We start from the raw sequence: 16,254 nt of genomic DNA on the forward strand, positions 1-16,254 counted from the left end.
TCGACAGTTTCTAATCGATTGCCTCAATCAATTCAGAAAATTTCTGTTCTCGCGAAAACACTACCTAATCGATTGGCATTTATCTTAATCGATTGCCACAATCAATTCAAGGCGTTCTATAGAGAAACATAGCCTAATTGATTGACCTAATCGATTGACATTATCGAAATTGATTGTCCAATCGATTCCAGCACCTTTTGTGCTCTTGTGATGACATATCTAATAGATTATCCTAATCGATTACCATAAGCCAATCCATTACCCAATCGATTTCTCACCCTACTGTGCTCTCGCGAAAAACTCCTAATTAATTACTCTAATCAATTACTTTGGGCCCAATTGATTACTTTAATCGATTGCTCAACCCTTAAATTGACCTAAGTTTAGGATTCCTTTGCCCAATCCCAAAGTCATCCGTGACTTGTTGGGACTTCTCGTTGCTAGCATCTGGTCAATCTTAATCTACAAGGGTTTCTTCACTAAGTATTAGGTCAACCTTTGACTCACTCGGACTTTCTATATCGTGCCAACTTCTCGTTGGATTTTAGATCACCAAGTGGCTAGTCAACCTTTGACTCACTTGGACTTTCCCTTGTCTAGCCCCGCTCGGACTTTCCCTTGCCTAGTTCTCAACTAAGTCTTCCATCGCCTAGCCCCGCTAAGACTTTCATTGCCTAGTTCCTAACTAGGTATTCATTGCTTAGCCTCGCAAGGACTTTCACTGTCTAATTTCCAACTAGATCTTCACTGCCTAGCCCCACTAAACATTCTGATACCTAATCTCCAATTAAGATTTTTCATTGTCTAACTTTTAGTTAGGACTTTCCTAGTTAAGTGTCTGGTCTTCCCTTGACCTACCTAACTTATCTCTCACGTATTATCAAACTGGTTAACCTCGACCTGAGAAAAATTGCACCAATACAATCGATTGATATCATTTATCAATTGATTAATACGTGTGGTAATCAATAGGAAGCTAGCACCAATCGATTAACAAATGATGGAATCGATTGATAACTAATACCAATTGATTGATAGTTGTTGATTTGGACTAAAATGTGTTTATTTCAATCAATTAAGTGGAGTTTAGGTAATTTGACTATTCCTAACTCTTTGAAATCCTTGGATCAACATTTATGTGTAATTTTCTTGATAAAAAAAATGATTAATCAGGCTAGGTAACGTCGAGTCTGGGGTGACCAGTCTGACCCTTCCCACCAGCCACCAAGGTAAATCAGGAAACGCTCGTAGTAGGTAGCCTAGGGGCCCAACATCTTTTAGTTACGTGCTCCATTTGGAGAAAAAATTCTTGCAAATTCATCATAGCTGGGGCTCGAATCGTGGATGCCTAGGTGACAACTTGGATGCTCTGCCGCTGCACCAGAGCTTGGGGGGCTTGTAATTTTCTTGATAAAAATCATAAGGTGATTGTTAAAGGAGAATAATGTGAAACTGAGGAGGAGATTTTTGATTCAAGGTTGAATTCTTAACTTCATGACTTAAAGTTTGAGATTTTCTAAAATTTTAAGAACTCCAAATCATTGTTGGGGAATTATTTGAGGAGAGGTTCTCCTTAAAGACATGATTTGGATAAGAAAGGAGTAATCTTGAAAGTTAATGGATGAATGTTCAAGGTTGAGCATTGGGGAAAATGGAAGGTAAGGGAACTCCATTGTAATGTTTGAAGGATAAGATGAATGAATCTTGAGAGAAAATTTTTGATGTATGCCAAAAGAGGGAGAATGCAGAATTTAAGTAAGGAAACTCTTATTCATATTTTGACATGAGAAGAAGGAAGTTGGGATAATGAATTAGCCTAACTTAAATATATTGTTAATATCAAAATGGAGAAGATTGTTGGTGCAATTGACCTCGGGTTAAGGTTGACCAAGCTCAGGTTGGTTCAAGCTTTGGTTTTATTTGGATTTTTTCCTTGCCAACTTTTCATTGAATTTTCGATTACCAAGTGTTTGATCCTCCGTAACTCACTTAGACTTTTCTCTTGACAACTTCCTGTTGGATATCCAATTGTCAAGTAATCAGACCTTCTTGAACCACTTGAACCTCCCTTGCTAATTTTTCATTGGACTTCCAACATCGTTAAGTATCCGATTAACCTTGACCTACTTGACTTCCCTAGTCGCCACACATTCCTCGCTTATTACAGTACCCACGTTCTCCATTATTAAAGGGAGGAAGTTGGCGACCACCTCTAGAGGTGCTCAAAATGGGTCAGACTTGACCGAATTGAAGAGGTCAGACGTGGTCAAGCTAAAAGGCTCGGATGTGCCCAAGCTGAAAGGGTTGAACGTGATGGAACTAAAGGTGTCAAACGTGACCAAGCTAAAGCAGTCAACCATGGCCGGGCTAAAGAGGTCGAACATGGCTGGGCTGAAGAGGCCGAACGTGGACGAGCTAAAGAGGCCGGACATGATCAAGCTAAAGGGGTCAACTGTGGCCGGGCTAAAGAGGTCGGACGTGACTAAACTGAAGAGGCCAGATGTGCTTGAGTTGAAGAGGTTGGACGTGACCGAGTTGAAGAGGTGGGGTTTAGTCTAACTGGATTGGAGGTCCATTTGACTCGCTTGGGTCTAAGTTCCTTGGACTAAGCTGGTTGAGTTAACTCAACTTACCTTGGGCTCATCCTTGACCAAGCTTGACCAGATTCAATCAAGTTTGACCTACCTAATTTTAATTTACAGCTTAATATGACTCTTGACTCTGTTGATATATCAATATCAATAACTATTTTTTAAGATGCTTTATTTCATTTAATGATGCTTATTAATCGTAATTATTATTATTTATTAATATTTTATAGGGTACGGTAAATATAAAAAATGTCTGTTAAAATAGACCCGATATTTCTATACAAAACATTTTGGCCAGACCAACCGGATTATGAACAGAAGGATCCAAAATCTTCAATTTTTGCACAAAAATCCTGAAATAGTAAATCCATCAAATGCGGAGTGGCAGATAAATGAGATGCACCGCAGACAGCATTGTAATAATTAAAAGGTGGAACCCATATCGAGCCTCAAGAAGAGTGCGTCACAACTGTGCGCCATCGAAGCTGTGATTCCGCGTGATCAATAGCCCATTGCTCGCCGTCGCCTTTCTCTCTCACACAAACTTTTTTTCATTACTCATAAATTAAAATATTATATTTAAAAAAAAAACAATAGACCGGAGGTTTTCTTTTTTTCCCATGACAGCGCTCTTTGTTTTTAACCTTTTCATAAGTTTGTATTATAAAGAAAAGACAATCCCTGATTTGACATTGGGTACAAAAAGTGGTGGGTCTATAGTCAGTACGGAAAACTGGGAGTGTCGCCACCAGTACTACTGAATTTTTTTTTTCACTTTTTATTTAATTTTTCCTTCCAATCTTACTCACTCTGCTTTATATTTCTAACTCCTTTTTTTTGCAATAAAAAAAAATAAAAATAAACAAAAACTTTTCTAGGATAAATAAATTAAAGTATTCACACTGGCCAACATAGTGCCAAAGGAAATGGAATCCGTGGTAATAAAAGGCCTGCCATTGAGCCAACCAACTGGTGTGTGTGTCCACTCCACTCCTTGGAACTGCAGGAAGAGAGCGAAGGGGGGAAGAACCTCCCCGGCCGAGTCCTGTGCCTGGTCTGCTGATCACTTCACTTTGCTGTCTCCCGGAGATGAATCCACTCGCTCGTCTTCCACATCTCACTGTCCTCTACCTCCTCACTCATTGTGTTTCAGCTGCAGTGGAAGATGGTATGCCTCCTTTCCCCCTGTGTCATTGATGCAATTGTTGTGAGTTCATCTTTTGTCTTAGATTTCCTTGGATTGGTTTGCGGAACTTCTGAAGGATAAGGTTATTTGGATTTCAGGATGATGTTGTTGAATAGGTTGGTTATCATTCGTTTTCCAGCTCCTGAACAAGAAACAATTAGCAGTTTGATAACAACGCGAGCTTATTTACTCTGCGGTCCGATAAACTCTCCTCGCATTCACAGTACCTTTTACCTTTCTTAACTCGCTACATAAATTATTTTCAGCTCGCCCATCCCTGCAATTATCTCTTGTAGCTCTGAAAGCATCAAACCCTCTTGCTTCTTGTCCTCTTGCTTTACCTACTTCGTGAGATGTTGCAGCTCTGCAGCTGGAGTTGTTGATATATAATAATTATGTATTGTTCCATTGTATTCCGCTTGAGTTGCAACTACTCTTTTAATTTCTACTTCATGTGCATTTACTCTAAACCATTTTGTCATATACTGAGTGTCATTATTAATTAACCGCGACGTATCTGGCGTTTGAAGAAATGGTAATGACATGCCTGCCCTACGGATATGGTTCCTTCATTTGTTTTGTAAACATAGAACAGGGTTTCAAGTGATCCTTTTTTTTACATAAAAGCAGCAAACTTTAGCTACTCGTATCACTTGCCGGTTAACCAATGTAAACAATGTGAACTTTAGAAAAAGCAAAAGCTTGACGCCGATCGAGATGAAGATTAAACAAAGAAATAGTCTTTATCTTCTGCATCGTGTAACTGAGAAAGTAGGCAATGTTGGACTTGTTGCAATGCCTATTCGTCTGCGCTTGGCTAATAGCGCACTTCCCCATGCTCTTTTGTGTTTTTGGTCTGCCACTGGCATCGCCATGCCATTGTAGCTCATAATGCTGCATGCTATTGCTACCTGACTACGGTATGATGAACAATGAACAGTGTGGAGGGTGGGCTTCGATCCCTTTCTTTGTTCCTGGACAATTTTTACAGCGATTAAATGATGCGCAGGCTTGATTAGCAACGGGGATTTCGAGACTACGCCAGCGCCTTCGGGCGGGACCGCCGGCAGTGACCTGGGCGAAGGAATTACCTCCCTTCCAGGTTGGACCGTCAATGGCACCGTCGAGCTCGTGGAGTCAGGCCAAAAGCAAGGCGGCATGATTCTTATCGTTCCTGAAGGTAATTACTTACATAAATTTGCTGATTTGATGATCGACGGCACTGTTTACGAAGTTTTGCTCTGTTTTCTACTTGACTGTAATCTTTGGCGATGCAGGATCGCGTGCGCTGCGGCTGGGCAACGAGGCGCAGATATCGCAGGGTCTGCAGCTGGAGAAAGGGGCGTCGTACGCGGTCACGTTTAGCGCCGCGCGGACATGCGCGCAACTGGAGTCGCTTAACGTGTCGGTGTTTCCAGCAGCGTCGACGGTGGACCTGCAGACGCTGTACAGCGTCGAGGGGTGGGACGCCTACGCCTGGGCTTTCCAGGCCGAGGCCGACGACGGCACCGACTCACTGCTAAGCTTTAAGAATCCGGGAATGGAAGACGATCCCACTTGCGGCCCTATCATCGACAGCATCGCCATTAAGAAGCTCTTCACTCCCGAAAGACCCAAAGGTGCCGATCTTTTCCTGTTCAATTGTCATTGTGTTGCCTTGGATCAGCGTGGCCATTAATTGTTCTGTTTCTCAGACAACGCCGTCGTGAACGGGGACTTTGAGGAAGGTCCGTGGATGTTCCAAAACGCCAGCCTCGGCGTTCTTCTTCCCACAAACCTCGAGGAGGCCATGTCGGCTCTCCCGGGCTGGTTGGTGGAGTCCAATCGCGCGGTGCGGTACATTGACTCTAACCACTTCGTCGTTCCTCAAGGAAAGCGCGCCGTCGAGCTTCTCTCCGGCAAGGAAGGCATCATCTCGCAGATGGTGGAGACGACTCCCGACAAGCAGTACAGCCTCACCTTCACCGTCGGCGCCGCCGGAGACTCCTGCCAAGCGCCGCTAGCGGTCATGGCCTTCGCCAGCGACCAGGCGCAGAACTTCCACTACGCCCCCACGGGCAACGCCACTAGCCAGCTGGCCAATATCACCTTCACGGCGCGCGCCGAACGCACGCGCATTGCCTTCTACAGCGTCTACTACAACACTAGGAGCGATGACCACAGCTCGCTCTGCGGCCCCGTTGTGGACGACGTCAGGGTTTGGGGCGTCTCCAGCACGGTCACTTTGACGCGCGCTTGCGCCGCGTCTCTTCTCAGTCTGCTCGTCACTGTACTCATGGTGGTAACAGCCTGAATACCCGTCGATTGCAGAGCAAGCTGTCGAAGCCAAGTCTCAACCGATTTGCTGCTCCGGTGTTTGATGAAATTACTCCGTGTGATCGTCTTAGCTCTCAATATCGTACGAGAGCAAGTGTGATGTTAGTGGTATCGAGTTTTGCTTAGTTTTCTTTAGTATTTGGAGATCAACCCACCTATGCGAAAGAGCAACCTCATGTTTTCAATCACTCTGGTATCCGATCACAAGTTAAAAATATAATTTGACGCGTATTATGCTACAGAAGTGAGTCATTAGTTGCCTGCTTGATTTGATTGATTCCTTTAACAAAGTTGACTTGGACATATCCAAGATTAGTGATTGATCCACAGTTCTACGCAGAGCACGGGTAGATTGTCCTTCTCCTAAGGCTATACGATAGGGTTATTCTCAGCTGGTCCAAGCAACAACATCCATGTGTACGCAAATCTGATCCATCAAAGGGCCGGGCCAGGCAACGTGTAAGAAAGAGTCCACGTCCTCCTTCAATGCACTGCGATCGAGCAACGAAGTAGATTCGCTGTCAAAACTTCAGTTCTACTCTCGTTTATTGCGCCTATTCCTGCTTAACTTGCTTCACTTCTCAGAACCTTATCCCTTTATTATTTCGGTGGTGATAGATGACCAAACCAGCTCACTAGCTCACTGCACTCCCATTCCTCCAGATCTCCGTACGCTATCCTCTTGCGTTCTTCGCTGCCGATCCAATGATTAGAGTTGGTTAGATCCTTATCCACTACCCCTCTATGCATCCTTCTTTTTGGTCCAACAGCTCACCATCTCTCCACTTTAATAAAGAATCGACACCGCATTTCATGTTTTGATACTGAGCACGTCCTTCAGGTAGAAAAAGATCTCTCGATCTCTATAATTCTATATTATTATAGTTAGATATTCAATAATTTCATAACGAAAATAATAATAATAAATCGTATGTGCACGTACCGAGTTACATAAATTTCATGGTTTATTTTCCGGGTAATGTCATGCACTGAATCGCTGAGGATGTCGTGGGGACCCACCTGCCGCAGTATGCACTCGTGTCGAGGGATTCAGTCTTGGGGCAGGCTAGTGGACCGAATGCCAGAGACGACCATGTCTCGCTGCTTTGGAACTCCTGTTCCAGATCAATTTGACAAGTTTTTTAAAGAAGGCCAATTATCAACGTCGTCTGATACCGACGTATTATTGTCTGCCACGTCGGAAATAAAATGTGAAGCAAGGGTAAGGATGGTGAACTGGTGTCTCGGTCAAATCCAGACCAACATGGTCGAGTTAGTTGTACCTTAACGGATGTGACTGACTGAGCTGGATCTGACGTGGATACTTTTGATAGTGGATCGAAAGTTTAGTGTCCCGGAAATGATTAACCAGGGGATTCTAAATTAAGCGTAATAAATTTTATTATGAGAAAGAGTGTTACAATCTTGGCCATGCCACTATATAAGCGGCTGCTCTTCTCTGTTTCTATATATTCCATCTTCCCTTCAACGATGGTCGTCTTATCCAGTCCCTCGCTGGATCAAATACCGCTCATCCGAGCCCCTAAGGCCGCCGCCGCCGCTGGTTCCTTCTCGGTCGTCCCCGCCATAGACCTCTCGAAGCCAGACGACACGGCGGCCCGGCTCATCGTCAAGGCGTGCCAAGACTTGGGGCTGTTCAAGGTCACCAACCACGGCGTTTCCTTGGAGCTTATGCGGAGGCTCGAAGCGGAGGCCGTGAGTTTCTTCTCCTTGCCTCTGTTCGAGAAGCAGAGGTCATGCCTTCCCCATTCTTTCGGTGGCTACGGAAACAAAAGCATCGGTGCTAATGGAGACGTCGGCTGGCTCGAGTACCTCCTCTTCGCGGTCACTCCGAAGCAATACCCATTCAGGTCCGTTACGCGGGAGCAATCGATTCGCAGCCTCTGTTTTAGGCGCGGCGCTCATCTCATCTCTCATCTCATCGGTGATTAAGTTTTCAATGGTGTGCATGCAGCTCTACGTTGAGGGAGTACTTATCCGCCATCAGGAAGCTGGCTCAGCGGGTGCTGGAGCTAATGGCAGAAGGGCTAGCGATCCAGCCGCGAGACGCGTTGAGTAAGTTAGTGATGGGTGAGCAGAGTGACGGGCTCTTTAGGCTCAACCACTACCCTCCCTGCCCGTTGCAGTTGCTCCATGAGTTTAATTCTTGCTTGACTGGCTTCGGCGAGCACACCGATCCGCAGGTCATCTCTATTCTGCGATCAAACAACACCTCAGGCTTGCAGATTTCACTCAAGGAAGGAAGCTGGATTCCGATCCTCCCCGACGAGGAATCCTTCTTCATCAACGTCGGCGATGCCCTACAGGTCCTCGCCGTTAACTAACTAAATTAAAGTTAAAATATTTATCAGGCCAGTAATTGACAAAATGGATGGGTACAGGTTCTGACAAATGGGAGATTCCGGAGTGTGAGGCATAGGGTGGCGGCGGATGGGAGGGAGTCCAGGGTGTCCATGATCTACTTCTTCGGGCCAGCGCTGGGGGAGAGGATTGCACCATTGCCACAGGCGATGAGGATGGGGGAGCAGAGCCGCTACAGGGAGTTCACATGGGAGGAGTACAAGAAGGCTGCTTACGGATCAAGGCTGAGCGACGACAGGCTTGGGCTGTTTGAGAAGTCGACCGGGCAGTGATCAGAATCAGAGGTCGCTGTCTCATAAGTTGCGTGTATGACACACTGATGAGGACTGAAAAGAGATGACCAAATTTGCTGCTCATCTACGTGGCTTCACTTCAGTGCCTTGCTGCGTCACGCTGTATCTTTTAGCTTGGTGTTCTGAGATGTCTAACCAAATATGGTAACCAAACAACTTCTTTTTCTATGGTCTCTATATGCCGGGACCTCTTCTCGCCAGACAACTGTTGGCATCGACACCACTTTAATATTAATGCTGCTTTTGTTTTACTAACCCGTTTTTTTAAAGTAAATGGAGAATTTATCAATGATATAAAAGAATGAACCATTTCTTTTATAATTTCATGCGGCTTCAAATGTTAAGGTGGGAGAGAGCTGTAATATATATAAATTGATATTCTTTGCCGGCAAATCAAAAAGGAGTTTCTCGTAGAAAGATAAGCTGTGATCCGAAGTGTGCCTGCTTATATGTAGATACTTTCATTTTTTAAAGAAATCAACTTACGCATTTCTAGATTAAAGATTGTAAGCAAACTCTGGTTTAAAATTTAAAAAGTTTACAATGCATCAAAGATGCATGTTATAATTTAGTTCATGTTACTTTCTTACGAGTTTTGACTCATTGTCAGTGATCTGGTGAAATCCTGCCCTACTCATGTATATTCTGTGGAATAGAAAATTTTACTGAGCTGCCACTTAAGGTAAGTTAAGCGTGATCCAAAGGGAATCAAACCTAGTATAGATGAGGTTAGGGTCTGATCGAATCAGTTCAAAATACCTTCTTAAATAAGGTTTGCTAAAAGACAAATCTTAATTTCAGATCCCAATATTTTGTCTCGACCTCAATTGTCGATATCCTTCATGACTCAATCTTAGTCTCGAATTCCAACAACTTGTCTTAGCCTCAGCTACCGACATCTTCGGTGACTTAGTCTCAGTTTCAAATTCCAACATTCTGCCTCACCTGCTGATAACCTCTATGACTTAGTCTCAGTCTCAGATTCTAGCATTCTGTCTTGGCCTCAACTATAGACATCCTCCATGACTCAATCTCAATCTTGAATTCCAGCATCCTGTCTTAGCCTTAACTACCCACATTCTCCATGGCTCCGTTTCAATCTTGAATCCCAACATTTCGTCTCGGCCTCAGCTGCCGACATCCTCTATCACTCAATCATAGATCCCAACATCATGGCTTGGCCTCGGCTACCAGCCTCCTCCATGTCTTTGTCTCAGTCTTGGCTCCTAGCAATCCATCTCGGCCTCAGTTGTTGACATCCTCTATGGCTCAGTCTCAGCCTTGGATCTCGACATCTTGTCTCAGTTTCAATTGTCGACTTCATCTATACATAAGGTCTCCTGACATACACTCCATTTCCTTATCCTCGTGTTAGGCATACACCCTACTTGGCCTATAATAGCCTCATCAAATAGACTATCTCCCTGGGAATATCCAAGAACATGTGGCAGTATATGAATGGAGAAACTGTTACGAGATTGTTAGATCTGGTCTCCTAGATGCTCTCTTACAAACACGTGGCGTTTGGTGAGTGGTGAGATAATTAATAGTTGTCGAATCTGGCCCCCTCATTGGCTCTTACGAGGATGAAGGAGAAGCATGTTGCCTCTACATCATCAAATGGGGAGATGCTCTTTTGACAGTATATATACTCTAAAGAAGGTAAAGACAAAGGACTTCTTCTTCCCCATTCTGGGACTCCACTTGGTCCGATCCTTCTGCTCCACCTTCTCCTTCTTGCATACTATATTAAGCAAACTCTAATTTGAGACTCGGAATGGTCTGTCGGGACTCCTCAATGCCAGTTTGACTATTGAAGTGCGTGTCAGGTCCACCTCATTACAATAGGTCAAGGAAACCTAGTATCGCGCTAGCGACTGAGACTTTGCGTATCCTCTTATCCCCTCTCGCTAATGACTCTGCTTTATGATAGGCTAGGAAAATCTAGCATCGTGCTAGCGACTAAAATTCTGCTTTCCCTCTTAGCCCCACTCGCTAATAGCTCTGCCTTACGACAGGGTAGAAAATCCTAGTATCAGTTAGCGACCGAAACTATGTCTGTCCTCTTAGCCCTACTCGCTAATGGGTTTGCCTTATGATGAGCTAGAAAAACCTAGCATTGTGCTAGCGGTAGACTTTGCTTGACATCTTAACCTCACTCGCTAATAACTCTGCCTTACAATAGGTCAGGAAAACCTAGCATCACACTAGCGATTAAAACTCTGCTAGCCCTCTTAACCCCACTTGTATATGGATCCACTTTACGATAGGCCAGGAAAATTTAGCATCGTGCTAGCGATTGAGATTCTGTCTGCCCTCTTAACCATACTCGCTAATGGCTCTGCCTTATGACAGACTAGTAAAATCTAGCATCACACTGGTGACTGAGACTGTCTACCCTCTTATCCCCACTCACTAATGGCTCAGCCTTACGACAAGCCAGGAAAATCTAGCATCATGTTAGCAACTAAGATTTTGTATGCTCTCTTAGCTCCACTTGCTAATGAGTCTGTCTTACGATAAGCCAGGAAAATCTAACACCGTGCTATCGACTGAGACTCTGTCCGCCCTTGTTACCCCACTTGTTAACGACTCCACCTTACGATAGGCTCGAAAAACTTGTCATCACGTTAGCGAATGAGACCCTGCTTCTCCTCTTAGAACCACTCGCTAATGGCTTTGCCTTACGATAGACTCATAACTCCTAGCCCCGAGCTAGCGATTTAGCGTTATGATAGGCTCGACCAGGGACATCTCAGCCTTGCCATACAAGGCAACATGGTTTTTTCAAGCAATTCATTTGTCCCTACTTGACACCTTGAGATTATCCGCTTAAGTTGTTATGATAGAAAAGTCTAGAGATTTATTTTGTATAATTTCAATTCAGAATACACCCTCTATTAAAAATTGTCACACAAATCTGAGCCATACAATGGGTCTGGAACTTCTAGCCCTATGCTAGCAACTTAGTCCAAGGAATGAGGTTTGCCAGGAAATGAGGTACCTACTCGGACTAGGCCTCAATGGCCCACCTCCATGTCCTAGTTCAAATCATGACATTGCTTTGCTTGGTCTCAGATCCTTAATATCATTTATACTGTAACCTCAGTTGCTGACACCCCCTCTATTTCAGCCTTATGATAGGCTCTGAACTCTTAACTCCAACCAACAACTTAGCTCTAGGATATGTTGGGAACCACAAGTCCTGAATCAGGTACTTTGATTTACGACAAACTCAACGTCTATATGCTTACGACTTTATGTCAGATCATTCATTGCTCAATACTCCTCAAGGCAAACATGTTAAAAGAAGGCAACCATGCATACCACTCAACCAAGCTCCTGATCATTTCTCACTTAGATTTTTGGGGGGAGGATCATTGCCTTAGTTGTTGTCAAGTTGCTATCTTCCGACGTGACTCCCCCTTCATCGATGCTCCCGATGCTCATTTCGGAAGAGTTTGACTCGCAGTCGTCGTTTTCATGACTTACCATTAGTGTAAGTCCAGAGAAGACTTCGACTTCCGATTCGGACGACGTATCGTCCCACGTCACTTTTAATGCATTACGTTTTTTAACATGCTTCTTACCTTTATCCATGCCCTTATTTCTCAGTTTGGGGCAGTTGTCCTTGACGTGCCCTTCTTCATTGCAGTGGTAGCAGCGGATCGTCCTTTTCTTTCTACCCTGCAGATGGTTAGTCTTTCTAGAGTTACATAACTTCTTAAATCGCCTTACCATCATTACCATTTCCTTGTCGTCGAGAGAGGACTCTGACTCAGGTTCGTCTCTCGATACTTTGAGGGTAATGTTGTGCTTGGGCTCCTTCGTACCTGTACATCTTGATTCATGCACTTCAAATGTGGGAAAAAAATTCTTCTACTGTAATTTTTTCTAAATATTTTGAAATGTAAAAGGCATCTACTAGTGATGTCCATTTTGTATTTCTAGGAAATGAATTGAGGGTGTACCTTAGCGAATCTCGGTTACTTATCTTTTCTCCGAGATTCGAGAGTTCGGTGATGATTTCCTTAATTCTTGAGTGCAGATGCGCAACTGTCTCGTCTTCCCCAAGTCGCAGGCTGGTGAGCTGGTTGCAGAGTAAATCTCGTTTTACGAGTTTAGCTTCGGACGTTCCTTTGTGCAGCTCAAGGAACTTCTCCCAAAGTTCATTCGCGGGGACGTACGTAGTTGCCGATTCGATTGACTTCTTGTGGCGGAAGAACGGTTAGTAGATGGTACTCTGCTTTGCCGTTTGCCACGTAGTCAGTCTGCTCCTTCTTCGTCCAGTGGTATTTCTCCTTACCTTCCGGTGCTGTAAATTCGAATTCCATAATTAACATTAAATCAAAATCGATTTTAAAAAAAATACCTACATTCACTTTTTCCAGCTAGCGAATTTCCCTTCGAACTTGGGCTGGTAGATGTTTGGTCCGACCATTATTTCGTTGCTTCGTTCGGTGGTTAGTCCTCTTGAAGCGCCTTGGCTCTGATACTACTTGTTAGATTGCGGCGACCGACTAGAAGGGGGGTTGAATAGCCTACAAAAATAAAAACACAACCCTTCTAGACTTTTCTTAAACTAACACTTGCAAAATAAATTAACTAAACATAACAGAAAAAAGAGACAAAAGGATTTTTACTTGTTTACAACTGAGGAAGTTGTTAATCTAAGGAAAGTGTAGTACTAAATACTCCTTCAGGCGGAGAAGCCTCTTACAGCAGTGAAGCGCAAAAACAACGAAGTTAATCTAGAAATGAAGCGTACAAGTGTTGAAAATGAATTGCTTGAGTTGATTATTAAGTTTCTGGACCAAGTCTGTATTTATAGCCTTGGTCGGGGCGCCCCGAAGTGTTCCGGGTGCTCTGGGGGGATAAAACTTTATCCCCAATGCACAGATCTTGGTTTGATCGAGATCTGGATATAATTTTGGTCCGGGCACTCGGAAGGGTTCCGGGCGCCCGGAAGCCCAAAGTCAATAGGAGTTGACTTTTTCGGTCCGGGCCCCTCTGCTCCGGGTTCGCTCGCCTCAGTTCGGGTCTTTCACTCCGATTCCATTCGCTTGGGTGATCCCTGCCATCCGAAATAGGGCTCACTCGAACCCAACTTTCGGTCTTCTTGAGCAGGCTTGCACTCCCGTTTCTCGTCCCTCGGAATCGTCGCGTGCTTCCTTCTCGTCCGCCAGCATATTCATCCGCAATCTTCGTCCCTCAGCCGCACCCCGTGCCGACCTTCTCGCTAGCTGCGTCTCTTGCTCCCCGAGCAGTCTTCCGCTCCGGCTTCTCGTCCCTCGGAACCACTGCACGCTTCCTTCTCGTCCGGCGATGTACTCTTCCGCAGCACCTCGTCCCTCGGGCGCACCGCGTGCCGTCCTTCTCGCTAGCTGCGTCTTCCACTCGACTACCTGTGCTCCTAAGCTCCTGCACACTTAGACACCAGGTTAAAAACATACAGGATCTAATTTAACTTGTTGATCACACCAAAATAACCTTGGGGTTCCAATAAATATCTTATATGTCAACCATCACATCATCTGTGGAGACACAATCCAAAAATATAGATAATGATTGTTGCTTTGTTGTCATAAAAATCCATGATATACCAAAAATAATTGTTAGTTGACCTGTAAAATCTTTGGTCTTTAGTCAATAGCCCATAAAAAAAAATATAAACATGTAACATATTATCGATCTTGCGAGTTAAGTTTGGAACAATAATTTATAGTTTAGAGGGTGTTTGGCTAAACTTATTAAAAAAAACTTATAAGTTTGTATAATTTATAAGTTGTTTTAGGAACTTATAAGTTGTTAGATCTTATTTTAAAAATAAACTGTTAAAGTATTTGGGTGAACTTATTACAATAAACTTAAAGGTACTAATGTGTTTGGTATTATAAGATCTTTTTATTAATAAAATTACCAAAAAGGATATAATACTATTAATAAAGGGTTTTGGGCTTTATATTAAATTATTAATAGAGGGTTTTAGGCGAATTTCTGCACCGAGGGAGAGAAAATTGGAAAGAGGCATTGGCGGAGAAGATGACACAACGCTGAAAGAGAAGTCGACATAGATAGAAAGGTATTCGGTTTATAAAAATTTATAGAGGATAAAATGAGGATTTATGAAATTATAAAAGGATATTTTAGAGAAAAAATTATTAAAATAAGATCTTTTTTTTTAAAAAAGTAGGGTTTTCCATACTTTTTAAAAAACAGCTTATAAACTCCAAAACAACTTATTTTAACAGCTTATAAGCTGTTTGAAAAAAAAATTATCAAATAAATTTGAAGAGTTTATAAGTTCCAAAATAACTTATAAACTATTTTAGAGAGCTTACAAGTTCAGTCAAACACCCTCTTAGTTCGAATTATAAGGCTTGTTTTTATGTCATAGGTGATGTGTCAATGATATTAATCTAGTTTTTAATTAATCGAATAATGAAATATGAGAGAATTAATAAGAGATAAAAAAATCAAAATACGAGAGAGATCATGATGGTAAAAAGGTGAATACGTTCGCCCCAGTGTCTCCGTCAACCCGTCCCAGGGCAAACACGGAGGAGGTAAATCACGGACGACTACTAACCTTTAGAATAATGACTAGGAAGACATTTACCTCGACTAGATTTACATTTGGATATTTGAGATAGAATATGGATAAGTTATGTTCTTAAAAACGATTTTTTTGGAATTACTATAGTTAGTTTAATAAAAAAAAAAGACTAAACTATTTTTACAAATTGTATTTTAATTATAAAGGATATTTTGAAATAACAAAAACTTATGAAGTAAATTGAAACCGTATTCAGCCCACAGATAATGTTTTACTAGTATTTTATTAAGCCCAAATTGATATTGGGTAATATTTTTTTGTTAAATATTTAAAAGTTTTAGAATAATGAGACTATCTCTAATACTTTTATTTTAATTATTAATAATATTTTAATTTACTTGATGGAAAAACAGTAAGGGCATTTCTAATTGGGTGGGATATTTAAAAGGTGAATAGAAATTATTTTATTTTAGGTGGTATGTAAGTGGGTCTCAAAGGGTAATGATTATATTATTGAAATATTTTATTATATAATTTGAGATATTTGAGAGTAAAATATTTGATAGATGAGATTCATGAATATTTAATTGAGGAGATATTTAATTATGAAATTTAAAATATTTGAGAAATAAGATATTTAATTATATGGACAGTGATTATGAATATTTGGGAAGAAATATTTAATGTTATTATGGAAAAAATATTTAGTGTTATTATGGAGATTATTAGCAGACATGGAATGCCAGCCACGTCATTGATACGTTGGGTAAATCGATGATATGGATGAATAGGTGAATATGGAAGGGGCTCTCGTGAATATGGTAATAATTCAAAATTTCCAAGTACGTAAGCTTAAAGGGGCCAATATGAAAATTCGCAGAAGCTTCGGCTTTTCTGGAAGGTTCTACAATATCCCAACCTCCTCTGCTC

General features: G+C 42.4%; 2 protein-coding genes across 3 annotated transcripts; both read left to right on the plus strand.

Moving 5' to 3' along the window:
• The first annotated feature begins 3,552 nt into the window (after nt 1-3,552).
• LOC122027771 lies at nt 3,553-6,332 on the plus strand. 2 transcript variants are annotated; one of them, XM_042586780.1, is made up of 5 exons: nt 3,622-3,759; nt 3,876-4,697; nt 4,787-4,957; nt 5,055-5,396; nt 5,472-6,332. In XM_042586780.1, the coding sequence occupies exons 2-5, from the start codon at nt 4,676-4,678 to the stop codon at nt 6,068-6,070; spliced, it is 1,134 nt and encodes a 377-aa protein (XP_042442714.1). In that variant the 5' UTR covers nt 3,622-3,759; nt 3,876-4,675; the 3' UTR covers nt 6,071-6,332. The 2 variants fall into 2 exon arrangements, with proteins under 2 accessions (XP_042442713.1, XP_042442714.1); XM_042586779.1 differs by lacking the exon at nt 3,876-4,697 and having other exon boundaries at nt 3,553-3,759.
• A 1,252-nt stretch (nt 6,333-7,584) lies between these two features.
• LOC122027861 (gibberellin 2-beta-dioxygenase 1-like) lies at nt 7,585-8,998 on the plus strand. Its single transcript, XM_042586871.1, has 3 exons — nt 7,585-7,964; nt 8,069-8,420; nt 8,496-8,998. Exons 1-3 carry the CDS (start codon nt 7,585-7,587, stop codon nt 8,745-8,747), a joined length of 984 nt encoding a protein of 327 aa, XP_042442805.1. The 3' UTR covers nt 8,748-8,998.
• Nucleotides 8,999-16,254: the final 7,256 nt, after the last annotated feature.

This window comes from Zingiber officinale, chromosome 10A, assembly GCF_018446385.1.
Source record: "Zingiber officinale cultivar Zhangliang chromosome 10A, Zo_v1.1, whole genome shotgun sequence".
Classification (NCBI taxonomy): domain Eukaryota; kingdom Viridiplantae; phylum Streptophyta; class Magnoliopsida; order Zingiberales; family Zingiberaceae; genus Zingiber; species Zingiber officinale.

What these genes read in the sequence shown, in the direction of transcription:
- LOC122027771 (XM_042586779.1), top strand. Translation starts at nt 3,681, where the DNA reads ATGAATCCACTCGCTCGTCTTCCACATCTCACTGTCCTCTACCTCCTC. An exon ending in TTCAGCTGCAGTGGAAGATG is followed by an intron (nt 3,760 to 4,786) that starts GTATGCCTCCTT and finishes AATGATGCGCAG; the next exon opens with GCTTGATTAGCAACGGGGAT. An exon ending in CACTCCCGAAAGACCCAAAG is followed by an intron (nt 5,397 to 5,471) that starts GTGCCGATCTTT and finishes TCTGTTTCTCAG; the next exon opens with ACAACGCCGTCGTGAACGGG.
- LOC122027861 (XM_042586871.1), top strand. Translation starts at nt 7,585, where the DNA reads ATGGTCGTCTTATCCAGTCCCTCGCTGGATCAAATACCGCTCATCCGA. An exon ending in CCGAAGCAATACCCATTCAG is followed by an intron (nt 7,965 to 8,068) that starts GTCCGTTACGCG and finishes GTGTGCATGCAG; the next exon opens with CTCTACGTTGAGGGAGTACT. An exon ending in ACGTCGGCGATGCCCTACAG is followed by an intron (nt 8,421 to 8,495) that starts GTCCTCGCCGTT and finishes GGATGGGTACAG; the next exon opens with GTTCTGACAAATGGGAGATT.